At 30.5% G+C, this 27,259-nt stretch overlaps 2 protein-coding genes across 2 annotated transcripts; both read right to left on the reverse strand.

The window, feature by feature from the left end:
• Positions 1-209: 209 nt before the first annotated feature.
• On the reverse strand, positions 210-1,535 carry LOC118051702 (uncharacterized). The gene has a single exon (XM_035062427.2). The coding sequence runs from the start codon at positions 1,128-1,130 to the stop codon at positions 396-398; it is 735 nt and encodes a 244-aa protein (XP_034918318.1). The 5' UTR covers positions 1,131-1,535; the 3' UTR covers positions 210-395.
• Positions 1,536-17,681: 16,146 nt separating this feature from the next.
• On the reverse strand, positions 17,682-18,560 carry LOC118051701 (transcription repressor OFP8). Its single transcript, XM_035062426.2, has one exon. The coding sequence runs from the start codon at positions 18,558-18,560 to the stop codon at positions 17,682-17,684; it is 879 nt and encodes a 292-aa protein (XP_034918317.1).
• Positions 18,561-27,259: the final 8,699 nt, after the last annotated feature.

The raw sequence follows: 27,259 nt of genomic DNA on the forward strand, positions 1-27,259 counted from the left end.
AAAATCTATAAAATTAATTAAGATATATATAAACTGATACATAAAAATCATATTGAAGAAACCAAAGAAAGAATCAAAGAATTCAGCCTAGGCTCATAGTGATGGGGTTTGGTCAAGAACAGCGATATCCATGGTTATAATATTGAAAGGAAATGGTTTTCAAGGAAGGGAAGGTCAGTTCAACGGATAAACGATAAACTGAGTACACATAACAAAAATTGGTGTCCTTCTCCTGGGGCACAGATTTATGATCGAAGAGAAATACAATTATCAAGAAAAAAAAATTGTAAATACAACAAATCTGAAAACAAATGTGACAACCTTGTAAATACAATTATCAAGAGAAATATTGCCAGGCGTCGATTATCCTTTTCCTTCGGGATATAGAGAGTCGATCACCTGACCGAACGCAACCCTGGCCTCGAATTGACACCGCGTGGATTCGCAGTTGGAGCAATGAATTCTGCATACATATCCATGAAAAACTTGTCAACAATGTCAAGATAGGCTGGACATGTAAGGCGTGAATAGTAATGAAGAACTTCTTCGACATCTAATACATGTTCTACGTTGCTAACATCCATCATCTCTAGCTCCTTTAACTTTTGTGCCACCAAGAAACTCCTTCCCTCACATTTAATGTGCTCAGAACTTGAATTGTCATCCAGTAGTGGTGATCTTTTCCTAGCATAAGAACTCTTGATTTCATTGTTAGGATCATCGGTTGTATAGTCCTGATCTCTCCTTTGTAAGTACTGATAATTCTTCACAGCAGTTGCCTTTGACAAATTCATAAAACCTGAGTTTAGGAGGTCCTGATCTCTTACTTGTTTTGCTGACGAAGACGACGGGGCTGATGCTGTCTTCTTCTCGTCTCTCTTTGGTTTCTCTTTATCTGTGTCGTCCCGCCTGCCGGTGAAGTCTTTGTACAAGTTGTCCGAGTCTTTGCTGTTGACGAAGTTTGTTTGGGCCTTCATGTCAATGCCACCAGTGAAAGGAGGACGAGGATTACTACGAGCAGGAGTTTTTGGTAGCTTTTGGTAATGATCACCGGAAAGAAAAGACTTGAACCTTTGTACGGTTTTTTGGAAGAACTTTTTGGTGGTGCATAAGGAATTTCCAAGCAACATTGATGGCGTTATTCGGTGGTTCTGGTGGGCTGGTAGGAAGTTGGTAAGGTGACTTCGTTCTTTTTAAACCTACAGGAAGGGACACAGAGATCTCTCTATCTGTTCTTTTGGCTTCTTCTGCAGGCGATGATATATCTCAGGGAAGTTTGTTTTTTTTTTTATAAAGGTAGGAGAGGCAGAGGAGCCATTGGAGTTCGTTTAAAATGCTTAAAGATAGAAGCAAATTCCCAGCTAGATCTTTCTTTGGGTTCCACCTTGTATTTCTTTTGTCTTCACACGCTCCGACTCTTCTCTTTATGTCTTGCTATTTGCGACCACTGAGTCCCCACTCTTCCACACATAGAAGATGCCAAAGAAATGTATGGCAAAGCCTGTGACTGTTCCTTAATTATGACGAGATAGTTTCCTAACTTTAACTTTAGAGGATGGTGGAGTTGGTGTCTGGCCTCTTTAGGAGAGAGAAAGGTGCGGGTGCGGTGGTTGAACTGGAGCTTTCTCTTCTCTCCGTCGCTAGCTATCGCCACCATTGTTAAGAATTTACCAAGATAAAATACCTTTCTTTTCACTTCTTGAAGCCTTTCTCTTTCCCACTTGTGCTAATAAGGGCATTCCAAGTGTTATTTCTTTTAATTAAAAGTGGGAAAAAATGAGTATTATTAATGCAATTTCTATTTGAACCTCAACAGACCGGTAAAATCATGACACTTGGTGGCGGTGATGGAGATATCAAATCTACTTTTCTTTGTGGTCACTTCAATCACTCGGCAGCAGTGATCTCTTGACTATCACCACTTAGCTAGATTGATTACGGGGAGAACGGTAGTTTTGTTTTAAAAATATATTTTATTAAATTAATCATTTTAATAGTTTTAATAGGTTAATGTTAAAAATAAAAAATTAATTTAAAATAAAAGATACTTTTTTAAAAAAAGAACCGACAATTCTAAATTCATTAAGTTGATGGTGGACTATCGCACGATAACAGATTGATATTCCGGAAATCACGGAAGGGCTTTGGTTTGCCCTGTTCTACTTTTCATTTATTAAAAGTTCATTCCTCCAATAAAAAGTCGGAATGTATACAACTTTTTTAGTCGAAAAATTACTTTTTTCTACGCTATCCTGCTTAAAAAAAAAAACATTTATATGATATTCTAATAAATATGATTAATCCCTAGTAAAAAAATATTGTTTATGCTTATATATTTTGTCCAACATTATAAAACTTGAAACATTTTAAGAAATCTAATATTATGATTAGTAATGGACGTGATAAATATTTGAGCTATAAAAATATTGGAATGAGTTAGAAAAATATTAGAAAAATAGACATGAAAAATATTTAGATTGAAAAACTATTATAATGTGATAGAAATAGGTGTGAGAAATATTTGAGTTGAAAAAATTATTGAAATGTGTCATAAATACACATGAACAATATTTAAGTAAAAATTATTATTATTTGTTATAAATAGGCATGAGAAATATTTGAGTTAGAAAAATACTAGAATGTGATATAAATGGGCATGAAAAATATTTAAGTTGAAAAACTATTATAATGTGTCATAAAAGGGAAAGAGAAGTATTTGAGTTGAAAAAAATATCATAATGTGTCATGTATTATAATAGGCTATAAATGAACATGAAAATTTATGAGTATGAGAAATATTTGAGTTGAAAAAAAATATTAGAGAGAGCCATAAATGGATATAAATTTATTTAGATATTGGTAATTTAAAATTCATGCAGCTACAGACGAGAATAAATATTACATTATTTTTATATATATGATTGAACATGAGATTGTACCTATTTGTTTTAATTCATTTATATATTGATGATTTAAAGTTTATATTGATGATTTAAAGTTTATGTAGCTAAAGATTAGAAATAAAATAAATTACTTTATACATACGATAACGCAAGGGATTGTTGTAACTTTTTTGTTTAAAAGTAAAGATAAAGCTCTTGAAATATTAAACACTATAAGAATGTTAAAAGAAGTAGGAAATGATAGAAATGGAGGTTATAAAGCATTTTTTGGTGGGTTTTGTTTTAAAAATGATATTATTCATTAAACTACACTTTTTATCACTTAAATAAAATGGCATTGCAAAACAAAATAATCAAATATTAAAAGAAATAATAAATGTTATATTGATAAATTTCGGGAGCATTTCAAAACTTGTAAGAAGAAGCAATTATAATTATTAATTGTATACATAACAAAGTATCTCGTAAAAATAGAGAAAATTCAGAAAAAAAAAAGAAGAAGAAGAAGAAGAATACCCTCCAAGAAATTGTATAACTTGTATAACTTATATATTTTGTCCAACATTATAAAACTTGAAACATTTTAAGAAATCTAATATTATGATTAGTAATGGACGTGATAAATATTTGAGCTATAAAAATATTGGAATGAGTTAGAAAAATAGACATGAAAAATATTTAGATTGAAAAACTATTATAATGTGATAGAAATAGGTGTGAGAAATATTTGAGTTGAAAAAAATTATTGAAATGTGTCATAAATACACATAAAAAATATTTAAGTAAAAATTATTATAATTTGTTATAAATAGGCATGAGAAATATTTGAGTTAGAAAAATACTAGAATGTGATATAAATGGGCATGAAAAATATTTAATTTTTTAGCTTTATTTATCCCCATAAATTGTCAGTCTATGTGCTGTTCTTATATTTCTATGAACACATCTCTGAATGATCAGTAGATAGCGAGGAATGAGTCTCATATCTTGGAACTTTCACCGTATTGAGGGCTACTGATCCAATAATTTGCGTTTTTGCCTCCTCATCTCCTTCCCTTTGCCATTAATGAATTGTTGTTATCTCTGCTGGTGGGATATGCTGTCAATTCTCTGCATTTTGGTGTTCATGACTACCGATAGCTTATGTGCCTTTGATCTAATTTCAAACGTGACAGAAAACTGAGGCTCGGGATATGCACAATATGGAGCTGGTGAAACTAAGTCTTGGAACAGGCACAATATAGAGTTGGTGATGGTACATCAAATTCAAGACATGATTTATAAGTTCGACCTATAAAGATAAGATAGTGACGGAGAATAGCCCAACTCTTGTGTTATTAAATTTTATTTATTAAATTTAATTTAATTATTGTTATATATTTTATTTGATAGACTATAAATCTAATTATTTGTTTTAGTTAGAGTTTTACTATTTAATATATATATATATATATATATATATATATATATTTTAAATATTAAAATGTTTTTTATGAATTGAGTAAAATTTGCGAAGTTTCAAACTTTTTGCGTCCCTATTCTTTCTCTTTTTCAACCTTTTGTTTTCTTTCTTTTGTATTTTCTTCTTAGTTTCTTTTTTCTTTGTTCTTTAATTTCAAATCTCTTTTACACCATATTAACTTTGATATCAATAAGTTGTTTTTACAACTGAACGGTACATTCTTGAAACTCAATACAGTTACCAAATTCTATAATTTGCGAAGAGCTCTAATCAATAGTCAAAAAAGAAAAAAAAACAGTCAAACACGCCCTTATTGACCTCAAACCCTAATCAAGAAAGTACCATTCTTCGTTTGCCAGAGATGTGTCTCCAAATCTGGATGATTTTATGCTACAAAAGAATAGTAATAAATAAAAATAAAAAACCGTCTCTGCAAAAAAGAAGCAGGCTGCCTGCTTGCCTCGGTCTTGGCCTTTGAAAGCTTAAAGGAGTATAAACTTCATAAACTTTTCTTGTAATGTTTTGTGTATATGCATTTATCCTAATTGATTGCATTCCACATAACATGCTCTGGATGAGGCCACCACAGATTGAGGGGCATTGACACGACGGGATTAGCACTTTTTTTTTGTTTGCTACTTTTTCTTTCTTTAATTGTAACACTGTGATGTTTATTTCATTCTGACCTTTTTAGAAAAGGGTTCAAGTCAGGGAAAAAAAAAAGTCAGGAAAAAAAAAAAAGGATAGAATGAAAAGTGACAGTACAGAAAAATTGTGAAGTAGCAAAAGAAAAAAAAAATCATTAGGCATAACTATGTCAACTAGGGATGTCATAATAACTTGTGTGATCTATCATTGTTATTTAATAATTTGGTTGGTAAATTAATTTTTTACCTTTCTATTAGTTAAAGTTTACTTTTTTATTTTTATTTTGCACTTGTTATTTTTATTCTAAGAAAATCCAAAAAAAAAAATCCCATCTTACATTTCTACATGTTACTTTTGCTTATTAACCTCTTTCATTATTGATATCTAGCATATAGTTTTCTTTGTTATTTGTGAGTTCTAACTTATGACATTGTGTTTGATTAATCATTTACATTTAAAGGTCTAGCACTGCATGGTTAAAATCTTCATAGTGTTTTTTGTTCTTTATTAATCTCCACATTAAAAAAATAGAATTAGTTTAATTTTTGTATTGTAATTTCACTTGCTGGAATTATATGCAATCTCAATTCTATTTTTAAGTTAATATTGCATGCATTTGTGAATAGTCATCTAGTATTCAATTTTAACTTTACAACTACTATGGATTCGACCTTGATTAATATCTTTAAAATCAATCATGAAAAAAAAAAAAACTCGTAGATTTTGAGGCAACTAAGTTAGGTGTAGTTAGTTATGGCTTTGCACAACCCAAGAGAACTAAAGATTGGAGAATGAGTGTTGTCTTTTACACCTATATCAAGCGTGGAGATAAGGGTTGCAAGATTATTATCATTGATAATAGAAGTTGTATAAATGCAAAATCTTTAAAATATTATAGCTCGTTTTGGCTTAAAACATATTCCCTATCTTAAGCAATATATTGTGTTATGGATTAATAATAACTCTATAGCAGTTAATGAGAGATGTTTGTTTATTATCAAATTCTTAGACTATTATGATAAAATTTGATTTGATGTGAATCCAATGGATACAGGACATGTTATTTTGGGAAGGCTATATATATATGATTTAGGCAACATCATTTATGGTCGATCAAATTCATGTTCTTTCACTTTTAAAGGTAGAAATATCAAACTCTTTGGATTGCCACCAAGAACTAACAATAAGACCAAGAAAAAAAAGAATTTAAAAAAAAACAAAGACTTAAAACAATGAGTCCAAATGAGTTTGAGAATAAGGTTAAAGATCAACCTAATTTAGTAGAAAAAGAAATTTAAGAAACTCTCTATTGGAACTACCTAAGAAGGTAAATAGGTTCGAAAAAGTTTGAAAAGGAGGTGCATTAAGAGTCAATTGTGTATTTTTTAGTTGTAGAAGTTTCTAAAGACTCTTACGTAAAGTTTCCTGAACAGGTAAGTGAAAAGTCGGGAGAGTTTCCAAATAATTGTCATTTTAAGCTCTTTAATTCCTTGATCTATATGCTTGAAACCTAACTTGTCATAGATTTTGAGCAACCTTTTGTGCTTCCTGATTCTTTACCCTATATGCTTGATATCTAGCATGTTATAGATTTTGGAACAACCTTCTAAACTCTTTAATGTTTTGTCCCCAATGTTTGACATTCAACATGTTATAAGTTTTAAGTAATCTATTGAGCTCCCTGAGTCATTACCCTTTATTCATGATAAAGAGGATAAGGATGGTTCCAAATCATTAGATTATGTCTAATCTATATCCATCAAGAATTCAAGAAGTGTGTGTTCCATTCCACACTCCTAGACATATAAGGTTCATAGTCACAAACCTAGGATGTCAATAGATCTTTCTTATTTGTCTCTTCACTTTAAAATGTCCAATTCAGCTGAGTCTTTTACATGTATAGTTTATAATTTGCATGTTGAGATCATAAAACAAATTTAATTAAGTAGTGAACAATACAAATTACAAGTTAAGTATCATGATGCACTTAATACTAGAGATTATTTCACGATATAGATTATACCTAAATGGTATCCTTTTGGAAGCCAATCATAAATTTCAAGTGAGTAGTGCTAGACCATTCAAATTCTTGCAAATGATTGAATCAAGTTGTTATATCATTAAACTACCACCAAAATTTGATATTAGCTTTACTTTTAACATAGAAGACCTCGTATATATAAAACACAACAACATATTCTTAATGATCCTTTTGATACTCTTGTCTTTGGCACAAAGAAATATAATAATGTTACTTTGGATGCATAAGTTTTTTTTATCAAGAATGTTAAATTTCAACGAGCTATGGTATATGAGTTAGAAAACCAGATTCAGACCATACCTAGATTACCAAAGAGACATCACAACAGCTTGATCTTTATCTTTTGGAGTGTTATTGGATCTGAATTGAACTATACTCGACAAGGTCGAGTTCTTTCAACCCTAAGAGAGTTGATGGGGACATTAGACTCAAGACATGGTTCACACGTTCATATGATCTATAATGACATATGATAGCTCAATCCTTATGTTATTGGATTTTTTTTACATTTATTTGTTGGGCTTAATTATTTATTGTTGGATATTTTATTTAGTGGGAAATAAGACCAATTATTTGTTCTAGTTAAGGTTTTAATATTTATATGTTAATTTTTCTAAATGTTAGGAAGTTTTGGATGAATTAAATAAAATTAGCAAAGTTACAGGCTTTTCTAACCCCTATTTTTTCTCTTCTTCTGCTTTTTGTCTTCTCTTTCTTTGACATATTTTTAGTTCTTCTTCTCTTTTTTTTAGCTTTAAATCTCTTTTATCTCACATCAGTTGGTGTACAGCACTTTTCTACTATTATTGACTAAAGTCTTTATTGAATCTACTTTATGGATGTCTACTATTGATTTGGTGCTAAAATTGAATTTTTCATGCAGATTTTTTTGTCCTATTAATTTTTATTTTTGTTGTCCATTTGGGCCAACTACAGTCAAGTTTTTATGATGGCTTTTTGTTTTTTGCTAACTTTCTATATGACCTTGGAGATCTAATCAAATCCTTCTACTATTTTGTTCTTTTGCCATGTTTTCCATTGGCTTTTGCTTATGGTTGTGACCATTATGATGGTTGTATAATAATAATAATAATAAAAAAGCAATACAATAAAGCGAGGAAACAATTAGAAAACTAACAAATTGGTTGTGTTACTCCTTAAGGAATTAAAAGAGTTATGCTACCATTGTAGCACATGTTAGTTTAACATGCCCTGTAGCCAATTGGTTAGTTACACATGATATTATTATATGTATATAAGTACATATTTATTATTAATAAAGGCTTAATTTTTCTTTAATATTAATATAATATTATATTAATGAATCTAATATTTTATTTATAAATCTAAAGTAAAGATAAAGTCCATAAGATAAAAATGTTTTACAAAAAAAATTATAATTGGTATTATAATTATGGAATTCCTATGCATCAAAGCATTGTTTCTAAAATGTTCCTGGTTGACACTTTCTTAAATATTAGAATATTTATTAGAGTCATACAAACTGATACATATAATGTTATATTCTTTATGAAAAAAAAAAAAAACAATTATTCTCATAAGCTGAGGTATATGGCATACCTAGAACTACTATGTAGGTGTTTGTCATAAGACGTGTATACTGAACTGACCCGCATAAGAATTTTATATGAAGAGATCACCTATGTCTATGAAAAGGTTCACATGAAAGTTGTGTATATGATCCTTAGACTTGAAATCACTAAGTTATCTTAGATAGAGAATATTATGATTCGAATACGTTACATGTTATCTTAATAAAGGTAACAAAAGGGCAGACATTGAGTATAACATGAACTATATGATGATACTTGAGTGATTAAGAGATGATTCATTACGCTAGATGAATTAGAAAAAATATTTTATCTGTTCTCAAATAGTATTAACTAATAAATTCTTGACCAAAGTAAAATAAGATTTAAAAAGAGTTTTAAATCTTATTCTAATGATCAATGACTATTATGTAAAGAACAAACATGATTTAACATGGTAGACATCCTCCATGCTTTAATGTTAAATAAAAATATTATTTATGAAAGAATATTAATTATTTTGAAAAACCGGTCATTGAAAGGTTAAGTCAAACCATTAATGATTTTTCTAATATTTAGGGGATTGTGACATGTTAAACAATGCACTTGATCTTCAAATATAAATTAATCAATTGTTAAATTAATAATAAATCAAATTGTTTAATTTATTTAATTCTATTTAATTAGAATTAAAATTTATATTTTGGCCAACATATTAGAAACCAAATGGGTCACACACATTAAGAATCATTAGTTAGAAATTAAATTGGGATGATTTAATTAATTATGACTTGATTAAAAATATATTTTAGAAATTAAGGACTAGAATATAATTAATACAATGATTATATTTCCAGACCTAGAAAAATCAAGTATGGACTTAATTGAGTTAATTTCTAAAATTATCCTGAATTAATATATGGATATTATTCTTGGAAAAATTGATATTTTGCCAATTTTTAAGGTTTTTTTATATTTATCTATAAATGATAAGTTATGCCTCTTATTTAATGTGGGTTATCTGCTAGACAGAAAACTATGTAAATCATAAAATAGAAAGTAATCACTTTAAGCATAACAATCTCTCTTTCCTAAATAGGGATTTAGGAGAAGATCATATATTCATATAATAAATCTATAAATAATTTTAAATCTATAATAATTTTATTTTATTGTTTTAGTTGTATTTTGAAGAATGTCTTCAAGAAGACATTCACATTCCTGTTATAACATCCTCTTGCACTAAACCAAATAATGTGCTGGTTTGCCTATTCCGAATGCTCTAGCTGGATTTGATGCAGAGGCTCTCTGCTCCTTGCTTTCTTATTATTTGAGTAATACTTGATTAGCGATGTCCTATATCGATTGGAGCGACCAAGTGAAACAATAACGATGGATTGGTGCATGAATTATTGCATTTGGTGGAATGCATTTCTTGTCTTGTAATAATTTATCATTTCTTTCTCGCAAGATGTTAACCCTAATAACTAGGCGTTTGATATTTAACTAGGGTCTTGGCTGTGATCATAATCCGGCTAGAGGTTAGAGCTTATCCTCCAAAAACCCAAGTTCTTGTACACGATAATATAATCAAAGAAACCTAAAATGGGCATATAGGTTTTGGTACTTTCTGTTTCTTCAACTCCAATTTGGTTCCTATCAGAGGACGGTGCCAGGACTATCGTGAAACCATGGTTGTGTATGATTTCAGTCTAATGGAAGTCTTGACAAATGGCTGTTTGGGGTTGGTGTGCTTCCATGGACTCGGTGATTGAAAATAGTCAAAGATGTTGCAGATGTCCTCAGTTTCGTCCACTCAGAGCAGCTAGCTCACAAGAATGTGAAAAGTACCAGTGTCCTTATTGATGTTAGCTTCAGAGCAGCAGTGCAGGGTGACCTTGGCTTCGTGCTCTCTTCCACAGAGTCACGGCGGTTTGAAGCAGCCATGAGCAAAAGAATGATGTGTTTGAATTCGGCCTTTTTGTGTTGGAGGTTGTTTCTGGGAGAGGAGGGTTGGATTCTGAGGTGTGGTAAGAAGAGAGGGATTTGGTGGACTTTGCGTGGAGAATGCATGAGATTGATGAGAAACCCAGAGCGGTGGACAGGAGGATGGGCTCGGTGGTGAACATGGGTTGGACTGCTTGTAAAAAGGGTGAGCTTTCTATGAATAACACTGCACATAATTCTTTCAAGAACTTTGTTTCCTTAAAAAACCAAGACAGGTTCTCATAAAGTTCTTACATCCTTATGGCCATCACCATCATAATGGAGCTGGAGTCAAGTTTCTATGGCTTTGCTTCTTAAGCTAAGGCACAAAATTCACTGATTCTAAAACCACTTCAAGCAAAAGAAAATGGTTGTGATGGATGCAGTCACCTGTGCGAGAATTCACTCCCAGGAATTATGAGCAGTCAACCATCAGGCTTCCACCTGCAACAATATAAAAGGGAATCACAAGATAATGAGATTTTCAACAAAAACAGGATCTTTCCAGCATTCAAAAATAAACAAAAACAGGCAGGGAGCAAGAAGCTAATATCTGAAACTCATGTTACTAGATTGTTCACTTCATCATGAGTATCAGGTAGTTTTGCAAGCTACGGTTGTGTTCAGAACACAAATAGGAAGGACAAATAATCAGCAAACAGCTCCTAATGCTTCCAAACATCCTCTCCAAGATAATTACTTGTAAGAAATCTAAGAACATGTTGAGTTCAAAGCGTGCCAAGTATTTAGGGGAGAAAGATGTCAGCAATGCTTCTAGAAAGAGAAGAGAAAAACATTAGAACTGCAAGCAAGCTGTTAATGTTGATTCACATTAGTCATCTAATTTGGGCTGTACACGAATGACATTGTAATGCAGTCCCTGTTATTCAAAACTATTAGCATGCTTCCAGATGTTTAATTTATAAACATACAATATAGTTATATTTCAAAGCAAATATTAAAACATGTATAAGAAATTGAAACATAATTGTAACATATATATACTAAACATGTATTGAAATGGGTTGGGAAAAAAGAAATTTCTTTATGATCCAAAGAATTATAAATCCAAACTCAAGACTAGAAAATAGGTTGGAATCCTTGAACAACTATTTATAGTAGATTTTGAAACCAAAACTTACATAAAATTAATTCTAGTAATTAACATAATAATTTTTTATTATTATTAGTTTTAATTACTCTTCATAAAACAATATTAAACGTAACAATTTTGATTTTATATTATATTTTTTGTACTCCATAAACTATTTAGAATTAGGAAGAAAGAAGACTAACTCATCAAACTTTTATTCATAGGCTGCACAAATTAAGAGGCCGACAATAAAAAAATATTTATTGGCCAAAAAAATTACAAATCCAAACTCAAGCTAGCATCTTTTATCCCTCTTTTTATAATGAATTTTATAACTAAAATTAATATAGATTAATTATGGTAATTACAAAAATATATTTCCTTCATTATCATCCTTAAGTACCCGTCATGAAACAATATTAAACCTGATGATCTTAGCTTTAAATGTAATATTTTTGTACTGAAAAAATTGCTGAGGTTCATGACAAAGAAGACTAGAAGATCATACTATTTGTTCATCGCAATGACAAATTAATGAGCTGGAAAAGAAAATTATGGGCTAAATAATTATAAACCCAAGCCCATAAAATAAATCGAAAAAAAAAAATCTTTGTTGTTCAAAAAAATATTTTTATAATAAACCCATACCTTCACTAGGCCTGAAACCGAAGCCCTGTGCTTGTGGCTTATGTCTTCTCCTCTCAAAATGTTTACGAGCCATTTGCATTTAATTTTAACTCTTATTTGTATATAACTAATAAGAAATCCTTGTTTCTTTTTTTTTTTCTTTTTTTTATGAGATAGAGTTTTTGAGTTCCATAAAAAATATCAATTAAGAATATTTTTAGATCAATTTTTTTATTAATATACTATTTGTATAATGTTTCATGTTCAAAAAATTTATATTGGGGAATAAATTCCAATAAAACCTTAGCCTAAAAAATGAATGAATACTACATTTAATTTGACCTAAATATACCAATTAACCTTGTTTTGAAACAAAATTTTCCAACAGTTACAATAGCAATCCAAATCTAGTTAAGACCATGTTAATTTTTTTATTTTTATTTTAAAAAAAAAAAAGAATATGTCAATTTTTATCTGTGTTGAACATGAACCCAATCAATAATGCAAGTAGACTTTTTGCTTGTGAGGTATCAAATAATATTACAGCATCATAAATTAAATCTTGATATAACCAGTCAAGAACACATCTTAATTATAACAATTAAAAATCACCATCCATGAACAATCATTCTTCTAAAAAAAATCATCAATATGCTCAGGAAATTATTTCAGGCTTGAAATCAACCTTTCTGGAGCAATTTGGTATGATCGGAGCGGCAGCAACAATTGAGGCAGTGGCAGCGAGTGAAGCTACGTGCGGCCAGAGATTGTTTGCGGCAGTGGCAGCAGCAGCGCGTGTAGCTCATGCGACCCCTTCAACACGTAAAACAATCGTAGCAAAGCAAACTAGACCTGTTGGTAAGCAAATAATAGCTCACTGGTTTGAAGAATAGCAAAATCTAGATGGAATATTGGTTGTTTTGGTATGATTTATTTTTGTTTCTTTCTCCCTTGCTAGATTCGGTTTCTTCCTCAACAAACTTCAATGATTGGTGATTTTAGTAATGTTTTGCTTAGAGTGGAAGGCTAGTTCGGGTGGAGTAGCTTAGTTGGGTCACCAATAACATCGAATTTATTGCATGTTGGTTTTGGAAGGAAAATTTATTAAAGAATTATTTTAATTTAAAATTTTAAAATTATTAGATGAGGTATATTAATAATAGTTTAAATTATTCTCTAACATATCCTTTTAAGTAAAAAAAATTTTGACTTGAAACTTGCATAAATTAAATACTATTTTATTCTTAAATTTTATTAAAATTAAGGTGGTGAACTCATGGCTATTTAATCAATAAAATTTTGATACTATACTAAAAAATTATCTCAATCAAAAAATTTAATCTATAGGTTCTAAAAATAATTTAAATTATTCTTTAAAATATTCTAAAATATTCCCCTGCTACGAGAAGGGGATGGCTGTTGCTACTGGGTTGGTTCGTTGGATAGGGAATCTTTTTGTACTGGGTTCTTGATGGCTGGTCGGAGGCTGTTTGGTAGCTGTCAGCGGCGCTGTAGAGGGTGAGGTGGGTGGCAGTTCTGTCGTGGATAATGGAACGGCTCTCTCGGTTAATGCAACCTTTTGAAGGAACCTAGCAACATACATTTAAGATATGAGTTGCATGGTGATCATATATGCCTGACAAAATCTTTAAATAAAATCTTAATGTTTTTTTATATTAAAAAAAATTGATATGAACATGAGGTATTCTAAACTTTTGCCCTAGCATAGGTAATCTCTGAATTTAAGTAGGTGTGAAAGACACACCTGCCGTGTTGGGTGAACAGTTAGCCTATTTATATATGCACCCTTTAAAAAAAATTATTGGATTTGCCTTCTTTTTTTTCTTTTCCGAGGGGACTTTAGGCTTATCGCGAGTATAGCACATGTATTAACCTGTTATATGTACTTTATTTCTATGTCAGCTTCAAATAGTATCAGAATTTGGTCAATTACTTGGAATGCTCAGTGCTATTGGTGTGATTGAGGTAATTTTAATATGTAAAGTATTCAAAAAAATAAATGATAAAACTTTTTGCAATGTCTTAAGAATAGTTTTGAAACCCGGCTGAGAGATCGACATAGGACTTGGCCAGTCCGAGGTTAAAATTGGCTAGGTTGAGAAAAAATAAAAAAGAAAAAAACTCGATGTGACCCGGCAAGTTGACACGGCAAAACCCAATTAAAAACTCGGTTATATCCTATTGATTTTTTTTTACTAAAACAACATCATTTTGATTTTAAAAAAAAATAACTTAGATGACTTGGTCAAAACCCAAAACTCGAACCTTAAACCAAACCAAGCCTACAAACTATGGTTTTAAGCTTCTAAGGTCCCATATGAATAGTTTCAACAAATACACGAATACTAAAATTTGAAAGGAATTTGAAGTATCAACACCAAGGTTTTCTTTTTTTTGGGTACTTAACTTCAGCGCTATTAAGGCTTTGCATATTTCTACATTCTTTAAAAAGTCGGCTCTAGAAAATTCAGCCATGAAAACTGAGTAGTGGATATATTGATCGAAAACAAGGTTGAAATGTTGTTCGGTAAAAACTTAAAATTATTTTTTATGCTTTTTTATTATATTGACATAATAATTTTAAAAATAAATCTTAAAAAATAAAAAAAATATATTATTTTAATATATTTTAAAAATAATAACTTATTCAAGTAACAAATCATTCATTTGGGCTTTATTTTAAAATTAGATGGAAAAAAGTTTAGGTTTTTTTATTTCAAAATTATTTCTTTTTAAATTAAGATTTTTTTTAAATTAATATTTTTTAATTTTTTAAGATTATTTTAATGTATTGATATTAAAAGTAAATTTTAAAATATATATATATAAAGCTAAGTAAATATTCGATGGAATTCATTCTCTTTTTAGAACTGGCGACCCTATATTCTAGCCTGAAGTGTACAATTGGATTGTCAATGTCAACTGTATCTTTTTGTACTGGCCGTCCTGAGGTTCTACGAACCACAACAAAAATCATTAATGCGGGGAAACTGGAGCTAGTTAGGGTTCAGGAACCCAAAAAATGCGACCATTAATGAGAACGCTAACTCTACAGTCAGGCAACCATCCACCGTATAACCTCCACTGCCATGATCAGACATTCTTTAATTTGCAACCCTAGATGGAGACCTCCATGTCCATTCTCTCCCCATTTTGTCATCAATGTTCAAAAGGGACATCCTAGATTGTTACAGAAAGCCTTCTTTCTCGTTTATCAGAGAAGAGGGAGAACGAAACCAAAAATCAAATCTAACAAAACATTGCCATCAAATCTAGATGCTAGCAGTGAAAGCTACATCACAGTTGACAGTACCCGCCCCACATCTTGCATCGTTTTGGCTCTCATTCTCTCTGCTAGCTCTTAACAGGCACACACTCCTTTTTTCTTATTCCTCCATGGCCTCTCGTATTTCAGTTTCAAGCTCTGTATAACCATTGACTGAAATGGAGGTACGTACGAGTGCTCGCAGGAAAATACTGTATGCATCGACATGTCAATCTTCAGTACTTTCTTAGAAATGAAAATTAAATTCCACAGCGACTCATTAAACAGCCTAGCCCTACATGTTGATTTTTGGTTGGTAGAGAGCAAGTTGCTCCATGGTTTTTCGAGAATAAGGCTATATGATCACGTTGGACGGGACACCATTACAGAACTGAAACTCTGTTCTCTTCGATGTTAGGGTGGTGGGGGTGGGGTTTTGCTTTGTCTTGCCTGTGTTACCGGGTAATGGAAACAAGTAAATTTGATTAATTAATTTGATTTGGTTAATAATAAGACAAAAACAGATGTACCTAACACTTAATGACATGTCTTGCATCTCTAATATGCGTTTAGCTGACAAGATCTGTCTCTTTTATTCACCAACAACTCACAAAATTTCAAATTTTTTAAGGAAAAGATTAGCACTGGTTTCAAAGGATAGGATTGAGATTTTGAAAGACTGAGAAATCTGATCTAGCTCGTATATAACTCGTGGCACCTCCACTTGTAATTAAAATAATAAATAAATGTCTCCATCTTCTTCAAACTTACCCATGGAAGCTCTCCTAGCTAAGCCCTAACGGTACTTCCATTTTGCTGTTGAATCACGGAGAGAAATACCAAGTCCTTACGGCGCCATATGAATCAAAAGATGCAAGCTGCCATTTCATTTTGTTATAATTTTATTGCTAGCTGTTTTGGGATATTCAGATTCAGCAATAAATTCCTGATAATATATATTGACCAATCCAATCAACAGGAAAGGTTATATGGGCATGGATTGGATGAATATTTAATTGATGGGAAAGAATTTGAACGGTGACCCACATGCACGTTGAGATGTTCCAGAACATATTGTTTTTTTTTTTTTTTACAAGGGTGTTTTAGTTGATTTGTGTTTATATCGATTTATTTTATGAATTTTAAAGTTAATAATTATATAAAATTTAAATTGATAACCTTTATAAATTTAAATTTCAAAACATATTATTATTACTTGAGAGAGATAATAATGCATATTTTATCTATAATTAATCTTAAATTTTATCATTTCCCTTCCAATCAAAGAGCTGTCTTTTTCTTTTTGACTAATGGTGATTTTTTTATGAAAAATATATAAACTTTGTATTTTATTTCTCTTCTTTTGGTGTATGGGAAAGGAAATCCAAAAGGACAACAAGAAAGACAATGGAGACAACTTTTGAAATTTCTTAAGTGCGATTGCCTTCGTGTATCAGGAAAGTTGCTATCCCATCCTCTCAAATTTAAGTTAAAAGGTATTATAAAGCACCTCTCTAAAAGTTAAGGAAACATCAATTAAATACTTAGTTTGTCTTTTTTCTTTTTTTCAACTCAACTCAAAGGAACTGCTCATCTTTCTCTCCTTTATTTTGGTCCAACTTTTCAAATACAATTTGTTATGTTATTGTTTCATGAACTTCTCTAGTCAAAAGGGGGGGGGGGAATGGCAATACATTCATGATGCATGCATGAATTAACAGTAGAACAGCAACACACAGAAATATAGATAGATTAAATAACGAAAAGGTTGTAAATACTCGGAACCTTCAGCATCAATTCAATATTTCTATAACCATGAAGATCGTACTTAATTATTGTCCCATACAAATTTTTACTGTCAAAAGAAGAAGAAGAAGAAGAAGAAGAAGAAGGAAGAAAAAAGCAAATTAAGAAGCCAACAAGAAAAGGGAGTGGAGCAGAGAAAGATCATCGAGAAAATAACAGAGAAAGAAAATCTATTAATTAACATAGTTTATCAGAGTTAGAACTCTAAACTACAAATTTTAAAACAAAGATAGCAGAAAATTAACAAGCAGTACATGCAGTTTTATTTTCTGCTCATAATCAAGACCAATTACAGAACAAAACCTCCCAAATCTCCATGAAAACCTCAACAATAATCCTATGATGATGATAAGAGTTCAAAGACAAGAAACACTGCAGAAGCTGTTCAAGATCCTTAGCTGCAAATATCTGCTTTTCAACAATCATCTCAACCATTGATGTTCTAAAATCATTATAAGGATCACTAGAACTCTTCACCACTGCAAAGCTGTCCTTAACTTTGCCATCTAATGGCATAACACCCACATGAGAACTCTTCACTTTGGCCCTTCTCCTCCGAGAAGTGAACTTTTTTCCGCGAGAAGGGTGGCTAAGAGATCCTGATGAATCCGAAGAAAGACTTCTTGAAGAGAAAAGAGTGTCCGACTCATCCCCTCTCTCGTCCTCATCTTCGCTGCTAAACCAATAATAGCTATCTCCAAAATATGTACTATCTTGTGAAGATGATCTGAACAAACTCGTCTGTTCTTTCTTGCTAATGATATTCTTCTTTTTGCTTCTGTTTTTAACTGAACGACAACTCTTCTTTTTCTCTTTGAAACTCAAGTCTTTGTAGAATGGATTCAAAGGAAAAATGGGGGAAGCAGGAGGGCAAGAACTGTGTCCGCTAGTATTAGCAGTTATAAAAGGAGGATAACGGTGTGATAATTTTTTCCTGGAGATGATAGAGTGATTGAGGACTTGGTTTGTTGCTTCAGGGCATTTGTGTCTGCAAATAGAAGGGAAAGGTCGAACCTTAGGCTGCAAAGGCTCGATCATGTGGAAATTCTTACGGGTTTGAGGCACAAACACAGCATTTTCAATCACGTCCGATAAGTTTCGGGTCCGACATGAGCCACGAAACATGCGAGAGATTCGCGTCTTAAATCGGTTTTCCATGGGAGAAAGAGAGATATTTCAGAAGAAGGAGAGAGAGCAGAGAGAGAGAGAGAGAGAGAGAGAGGTTTGAATGAAGAGAAGAGGCGGTATAAGGATAGCTGATATATAAATACATGAGAAACCGAAAGTGGGAGTGTTTTTTTTCTTTTTTTAATAATAATAATAATTAAGGTTAAAGCGTACCCATGAATCAGAAAACTTTTTTGCTGTTTTTCGTCGTCTTCTTTGTTTGGACTTGGAAAAAACTGGATTGAGGAGGCGACCTCAAGTCAATTATTATTTAATTATTGATATATGATTTTATTCACTGATTTTATTCAAAAAGAAAAGTTTAAAAGGTAAAATTCTAAAACAAGTAGTTCTGATTAGTTAATTATGAATTAATTTGTCATAATTGAGCTACGAGAATAGCTTTACAAGAACATTTATAGAATGGTAAGACCTATAATTTTTTTTTTTTTTTTTTTTTTATAATTGCTCATACCTATAGAATGGTGAGACTAAGTTATGCTGAAAAAGACATGAATTGCATGCTCAAATTAATCTTAGTGAGAGGCTCTACAAGCCAAGTTTTATGAAGGTTAGTTAGTTATATAACTAGAAGGTATTGTTCCACCTATTTTTATTTTTTTTTCTTGTTATTTTTTTATTTTCTAGTTTGTTTGGGACTTTATTGTTTTTTTTTTATTTTAATTTTGGGTTTTCTAATTTATTTAGATCATTTTTTAAATTTATATAAAAAGTTCATAAAAACATTAAAAAGCAGTCTAATTGGAAGAGAAAATATTGAGTAATAAGTTTTAGAATTAGAGATTTTGTGTTCAATAGAATTTTATATTGCTTGTAATTATTGTCTTGTGTTGTATTGTTTCTATTTGAGTTAATATTTTATTTTTATTCAATTTTTGAATTCTTAAAAATAAAATGAAAACTACTTTATTTGATGCACGAAAGAATTTTCATTCGAGGATGCTGTATGTTTTAAGAAAGACAATAATTTTATTGATATTAAAAAATAAATTATTATTTGTACATCACTTAAATGAAAAACATGTGAAAATTAAAATTTAAACAAATAAAAAAGTGAAAAGATAAGAATGGTGCTTATCGATACCATACAAATGTTCATGTTATCAAACTCTTAATATTTTGAAAAAGCTTTTTAATCATAACTTTTTTCTTTTAATTTTACACTTTGATAATGTCAAAAACAAATACATTCACCACCTTAATGAAAACATTTACTAATTATTAACATAACTGATTTAAGCTAAAGCCACTTGAACAATGATCAAAAAACTTCATTAAACCAAAAAAAGATTACTTATTTGAATTCCTGGAAAGTGAATTCCGGGAAAGTAAATGGAAAATGAACTGAAAACACTTTCCAGTGTTGGTTATTCATTGAACTGGAAAACATTTTTTTTTTTGACTAAAATTGACTATTCCGGAAACGTTGACTAAGTGTTTTCCGTTGAAAATTGTTTTCCGTTGTTAATGACAAACAAACACAGGAAAGTTTAAATGGTTTCCGGAAACTACTTTAAACAAACAAGTCCTTAATATATATTCCACTATCGAGACATGTATAAAGTATAATAATAAAATATTTTTTACAAGATTATTTATAGTTTTTTTTCCGGACCCGTTTTGCTAGTTGAGCAATTATTTATATTCCCTTTCGTAGCTTTTTTGGAATGGATATTTCCTTCTTTTTTTGTGTGTTGAAACGCATAGTCACAACAAATGGTTTGAATTGGATATCCTGCTCTAGGATTAGGAAAACCAGATAGACGGGTAGGAACGGCCTGATTTTGCAGACTTTTTCCATGTTAGGTTTATTCAGGGAATGCCAACCCACCCATTACCATTTATATGTAAAGGCAGGGGGACCAAGAAAATATGGGAGCACTTTTGCAGGATTCATTTGGTATTTGAAATTCAAATAGCAGAAAGCTTGTGCTGAATCTTGAATATCTTACAAACTTTTTCTTTCAAATTGTCTGTCCAGATTATTTTCTTAAACTGATGTTTATTTTTTATTAGGAATAATTAAAAAGAAATAAAAAAAAACTTTCTTGTTTGGTTGCTCTATGTTCTTTTAGTAGTATTTGGTTGCTATCCCAGAACAGAAAATAAGAAGACAGGGAAAAAAAAATAGATAAAATTCTATTTGATAGTAATATACAAGACAAAGTAGCTGTTTTTATATCATATTTGATTACGGTGGACAGGATAAAATAAAATATAAAAAAGTTTATTTTACCGTTAATATGTATTGTTTGAACTTTTATATTTAAAAAATAGTTAGTTTTTTTTTTATTTTAGTTTATATTGAGTGTTGAAATTAATAGTATTATAATCATCTTAATTATAAAACTAAAACAAATTTGATAGGTTGACTTAGGACCTTGAACTAATCCGAGTTTAAGAAAAAATAGAGAAAGGATTGACTCGATTTGACTTGGTCAAAAACCCAAGTCAATCTAGGATAAAATATAGGTTAAGAACTCTTTGATTTAAAAAAAAAATGGTCAAAACATGGTTGCTTTTATTATTTTTTAAAAATATATATACAGGTCAACCGGTTGACCCTTCCTGACCCTTGTGACCTGAACCTTGCCTCATGTTGATTTTTTAGTCGAGTTTTAAAATCATTATAATAATCATTTTTATTCATATATTGACTCAAGTCAATTTGTGTTGACCATTCAGACCCATTACTTGGGCTTTACCTCGATCAACCCCCGAGTTGGATTTTAAAACTATAATAATAAATACTTTTATTCTCACACTAAATCAGGTCAACTCAACCCATGACTTAGGCCTTGACTAGTGACTCATGGTTTGCCTTGAATCAAACTCAAGTTGGGTTTTAAAACTATGATAATAACTATTTTTATTATTACATATTTTAGTTGGACAATTTTAGAATTGAGAGTTTTTTTGCAGTGATATTTTAGAAATAAAAAATAATAAGTATTGTTTCTGGATACATATCCCCTCTGTACCTTCTATTTTGAAAGCATATCACTCTAAAATTGCCTCAAACACTAATTTATTTTTATGTTTTTATATCTATCTTTTCAATCAAAAACATTTTTATCTCGATTGTGTTTTTATCCCAAAACATTAACCAAAGGCTAGAGATTTTACATTTAACATATGCAGTCAACCAAAAATTTCAAATTATATTAAATTACTAAACTACCCTCATATATAATATATAAAAAACACACATGATAAATCAATCAAACAAAATTTCTTTCTCTTCAAATACAATCTCTCTTTTCTTTTAATGAACTGAACTGAACCCAAGTGAAAACTTAATTTAATGTTTTCAATCAATTTTTCTTATGAAAAATATAGTTTGTTTAGACATGATTTCTCTTTTCTCTTGCTACTAAAATCTCTCTCTATTCTTTAAAATCAATTAGTTTTTTTTTTCAAAAAAAAAAACCCATAAAAAACCCCAAATTGAAGCTTACAAAAAACCCTAATTTTTTTAATCTTTGTTCAATTGTTTTAATCCACCCATATTTTTAATGTCTCATATTTTTTTAATGAGTGAGTGGTCTAAGATTTCTGTTTTTTCTTTCATGTAACTCTCCCTCTTCTGTATTTGGGTTTTTAATCCATCTCCATACCTCTCATTGTTGGTGTGGTTTTGATTTTAAAAGGATGAGGGCTTATCGGTGATAATAATTGCAAGAGAAAGAGGCAAGTTTTTGGGTACAATTGCTCATGGCTTTCCATCGCACCCAATCCACCCCTTCCTCTACACATCCTCTCTCCAAACCTTTTTATTCTCTCTCTACACCTTTTATTCTCACTTTATAGAGTCAACAACAACTAATTTTTGAAAATTAAATAACGTTGGAGTTGAAATAAAATATAACTAAATAAATGTAATTGTTGAATTATGAAAAGTAACATGTGATGCTTTGTGGTAACACCAAAATTAATCAAGATAAATTCTTAAAAAGCTATAGAAAAAAGAAGATAACTCTCACGAAATTCTAGGAAATAAAAACAAATCCCTATATTTTATCAAAATGCATGAGATTGAAGTTATAATAACTAATTATTCATATATTAAGTTGTTTAATATAAAACTAGATAGATATCTCACGTTTCGCTGCAGGTCAGGTCTTTTTTTTATAATATAAAAAAAGAATACTTAGACATTGCTGGTATATTTAAAAAAAAAATCAAAAACTTCAATTATAGATCCTATTTGATCCAATATGATGGTTTCATCCAATTATATGATATAAAAGGTAATGATAAGTAAATGGATCAAATTTTAAAAGAAAATGTGATAACAATATCTAGAAGAAAAAAGCACTTGTTAAAACGAAAAAATTACAAATTTGAATTCCATTATATCTCAGCATTAAATGATAAAATTAGAAATAAATAAATAAGCAATCATAAAAAATACTCGGGTTACCCTGTCAAATATGATGTCCAGATCATGAGATCGTGATAACTCGATTAAAAAGAAAAACACAAAACTCATTTCGAATGATCAAATAAAAAAAATACAAAAAAAAATATGTTAATTTTTTAAACTTGTAACTTGAGTCTCTAAACAAAAAGCAATCCATATAGAAAAATCACAAATCTTAACCCCCGGCTGCTACTATCACTTATAATTAATATAAATATAATTATTATCACTTTTTATTTATAATTTCACCTTTATTATTATTATCACCATTATTTTTAAATTAGCTTAACTACTATTGAAACAATACTTAATTAAAATTAAATCCGTAGCATCATCTTATCAGTAACCATTTTATTTTTCATAATTTTATAAAAAAAAAATACAATCCAATATAGTTCACATACTATAATAAATTTTTCAATAACTAAAAGGACTTTGAAATAGTTTGGCCCTGTATTGATACCTATTACATGATAGTTTTAATCTAAAACTTATAACATGATATTTAATTTAGTTTAAATAAAAAAATAATAATAAATATATTAACTCAATAATTATTTATTAATCTGAGCATAAACTCTAAACAAAAAAGGAAGATAAATACTAACAGCTTAATTATAAATGCAAATAGAAAAAAAAAAATGATGATATATTAACTGAATAATTAACCATCTAGTCGTTTCCTCTTTGCTGCTCCTTATTTAGAGTTGACAGCAGAGTGACAACCCTCTGTAAAGATCCTAGGATGTCAATTAATGGCGTTCGAGCTGTCAAGCCTAGCCCCTGCTTGTTTTACTTGGCATCTTACAACTACCTTGGAGAAGTAGCTTTTTTATTTACTTTTCTTTCCTAATTTCATAATAATAATAATTTAAAAAAAAAAAAACTGATAGCTCTGTCTTGTAAGGCTTAATTAGGACAATTCATTTCTTTTCTTTTTGCCTTCGGAAATAAACTTGCCTGTTAAGGTATTGGCCTGTTCTTACTTTCTCTGTGCTTTCTATTCGATTGGGTACGTATTTGTAGCACTTATGCTCCAATTTGTTTTGTATGCCTTTTATATCGCCTGCTCTGTATACATTCATTGTTCGGACAGATTCCAAATCTTCTATAATGCCCTTGTCGCTGTACCCAATTGGATTCTACTTGCCTTCTATATCCATTATACGTATAAAGATGTTCTTCCTAAAAACAATTATTTTAATTTAATAATTTAAATTGTTAAATGAAGTTCAAACCCGTGATCATGTAGTTATTAACGCTTTGATACGTCAAAAAATCTCATATCATTTGATAAAAAACCAGCAGAAAGATGCTTAAACAAGGAAAAACCTCATGTGTTCGAACCAAATGTTTTCTTCTTCTTTTGATCATCGTTGAGACGATATGTTAAACCTCAAGAATAGTTGGAAAATTTAAAAGCGTAGCAAATAAAGAAGGAGCTACTTTCAAACTGCATTCCACGTAAAAGAGAGGGAAAGCTAGCTGTAGGTGGGAAGAGAGAGAGAGAGAGAGAGAGAGAGAGAGAGAGTTTTGAGATGAGAGATTCTGGGTGGGAGATAAAGGTAGCGGTGTCACCTTTTCCTTGTTTCTTGCTGGAGAATGGTATGTTCACATTTTCTATGTTTAAATCTAAGTTAAATTATTAGTAAAGCTTTGTCAATATGCTAATGTCTGGCTTGAACTCTTTTCACTGCATAAAAGACAAGCGAAGTAGTCTAAGCTTTTGGCTGCACCGAGGAAATGAATCTTAGAGAGTACAGTCTCCATTAATGGGGGATTATGAAGCCTTCAATATCAAGATCTCATGGTCTCTCGATCCCTCTATCTCTGTATGCGAAGAGAATCTCAAGGCTTGAGAAGCTTCCAAGAGCACAAAAACACATCGAAAAGGTCCTTCGCTCCAAATGCAAACAGACAGTTCTGGGTAAGTTGGATTCAGCTTTTCCACAATAAGTACGAAGATTAGCTCGGTGACAAGAAGAAACGATTGCGATGGCATAGATTTCTTGAGCCTACTCTCTTGCTTTGGCTATGATTAAAGAGGCTCTGAAAAATTCAACTGGATTGTTGTGTTTCACGGATGCATTATAACTTCTGGGTACTTTGGGCTTGCTTGTGTCCCTCTTCATGTGCGCTTGTCGTGTTCCTTTGGCTGTTAACTCACATCAAAATTACAAATCTCCATGATTATCTAACCAAGTCCTTGTTACCTTGGTAACTTCCCTCGTAGATTACAGGGGAAAAACAAGCAATTATCCAACAACAAATTTCTATATATCGCGGTTGCATCCGTGAGGCAATAATGATTGCTAGGCATCTGGCCAATCATCAATACAGGATGGGAAAGTGCATTATTAATAAAAGTGGATATAAGCGAACAGCGTCTCTCTCTCTCTCTCTCTACTTTAACTCTTAGAAATTGATCAATAAATTTGAACATGGCATGATACTATGTATCAATCACCATGATGGGACGTGTGATCATGCAGCTGAGCTAGCTTGTCTTATTTTGTTACCCTTCCTATTAATATATTATCGGCAACATTTCTGATCTCAGAGAACCTGTTCTCGCTCTTTTATCAAATATGCGAGAACCATCTTTATTTTGAGTGTAATATAGCATCTTACTATGAATTAGGATTTTCAGTTCGATTGTGGGTTAAAAACTTAACCAGGTCACAATTTTTATTTTTTAAAAAAATTATAAACCGAATTAGTCGTTCAGCATTCAAATTAACCATTTCGGTTTGAAAATCCGATAAAACTTGCTTATTGGATATATTCTCATTTGGGGGTATTTTATAGGTTTTATAGTCGATGCCTAATTTATTTGGGCTTTTGTTGGGCTTTTAAAATGTTTGATTAATCATTAAACTATTTACAAGAAAACCCATTATCCCCATTATTCAATATAATTGACTTGACTTTTCGATGTTTTTCTTTATAATTCTCGTTCACAAATTGTTATTAATTAGTTCAATAGGGATGATTTATTCAGTACTTTAGTTCAAATAATTTATGTGTCATACTTTTTTCAAACTTGATTTTTTAGCTTTTTTATGATTTTTTTTTTTTTTTTATGTGTGGGTTTCTTGAATTTGTATCAATTGAGTTCATTAAACCTAGCTCCCATCCTAAAAAGATTTATTACTAAGCATTTTATTTATGTAATAGTGGCCAATGAATAATGACATAATTAGATTCATTTACTATATAGTACTGGTGTTAACTCCGAATGAGATTTTTTGTACCTCGATCTCTAAATATCCATGATAACTATTATGGATTGATCTACTTAGTGGTAGAATTTAATGACATAAATGTTTAAGACTTACTTAAGAAATTAATACTCTTCATTGACACTATAGTATTATCAATGAATATTAAACCAAAAGTCTTGAAATCTAGAAAGAAAGATATATTTTTAAAAATAAGAAAACAAAGGTGTTGCTTCTCATTAACATTCAAGATAATAGCTTATTATGAATTTATTATTATAAGAGAATAAAAAAATTATTTAAAAAAAAATCTTGGAATGTTGGCTTTTTTAAAATGCGTGTCATGGGTTTTATAAATTAATTATAAAATTCAAAATGGACGCATGTGACATGACATGTAACGTTTTTTGTTTTTTAAAAACAAGAACATGTGAGCTTTAAATGAAAATGACAACAATGGCTAAAATGCATGATGAAAGAAAGAAATTATAACAGAGTTTTTGACATTGCGAGGCAAATAGAAAATTAATATTACTACCGACGATTAAGAAAAGCCCGAGACAAATTGCTAGGCCACCGTCTAAGGATAAATTTTATTATGAGGTTATTAAGGGTATGTTAATCCATGGATAATAAAATCATGATTAAAATTTAATATTGAAAATATGTTTTTAAAATAATTTTATTATTGCTTTTAGACCAAATTTCAAGAATAAATCCCATTAAAAGGTTATTTTATCCTATATTAATCATGGATTATAAAAATTACGGTAATTTATCATTGAGATTTTTTATATCAAAGCCATTTATTATCATTTTTAATATATATATATATATATATGCTGACTCCATTAATGTCTACTCTAAACAGTCTTGACAGGAGACAACAAGGTGAAATGAACATTTATTTGCCATTAAACTGAAAAGGCAGGGAACAGTGAGGGTGGGGTGTTATAGCTTGGAATGATTTGGCAACCAAGTTATCCAGGTGATTGATTCCACAAATGATTTCATCCAAGCCAAGA

The sequence above is a fragment of the Populus alba genome, chromosome 18 (assembly GCF_005239225.2).
Source record: "Populus alba chromosome 18, ASM523922v2, whole genome shotgun sequence".
Lineage (NCBI taxonomy): Eukaryota > Viridiplantae > Streptophyta > Magnoliopsida > Malpighiales > Salicaceae > Populus > Populus alba.

Bases quoted from the DNA above. Each gene is read 5' to 3' on its own strand.
- LOC118051702 (XM_035062427.2), bottom strand. From the start codon at position 1,130: ATGTTGCTTGGAAATTCCTTATGCACCACCAAAAAGTTCTTCCAAAAA.
- LOC118051701 (XM_035062426.2), bottom strand. From the start codon at position 18,560: ATGGAAAACCGATTTAAGACGCGAATCTCTCGCATGTTTCGTGGCTCA.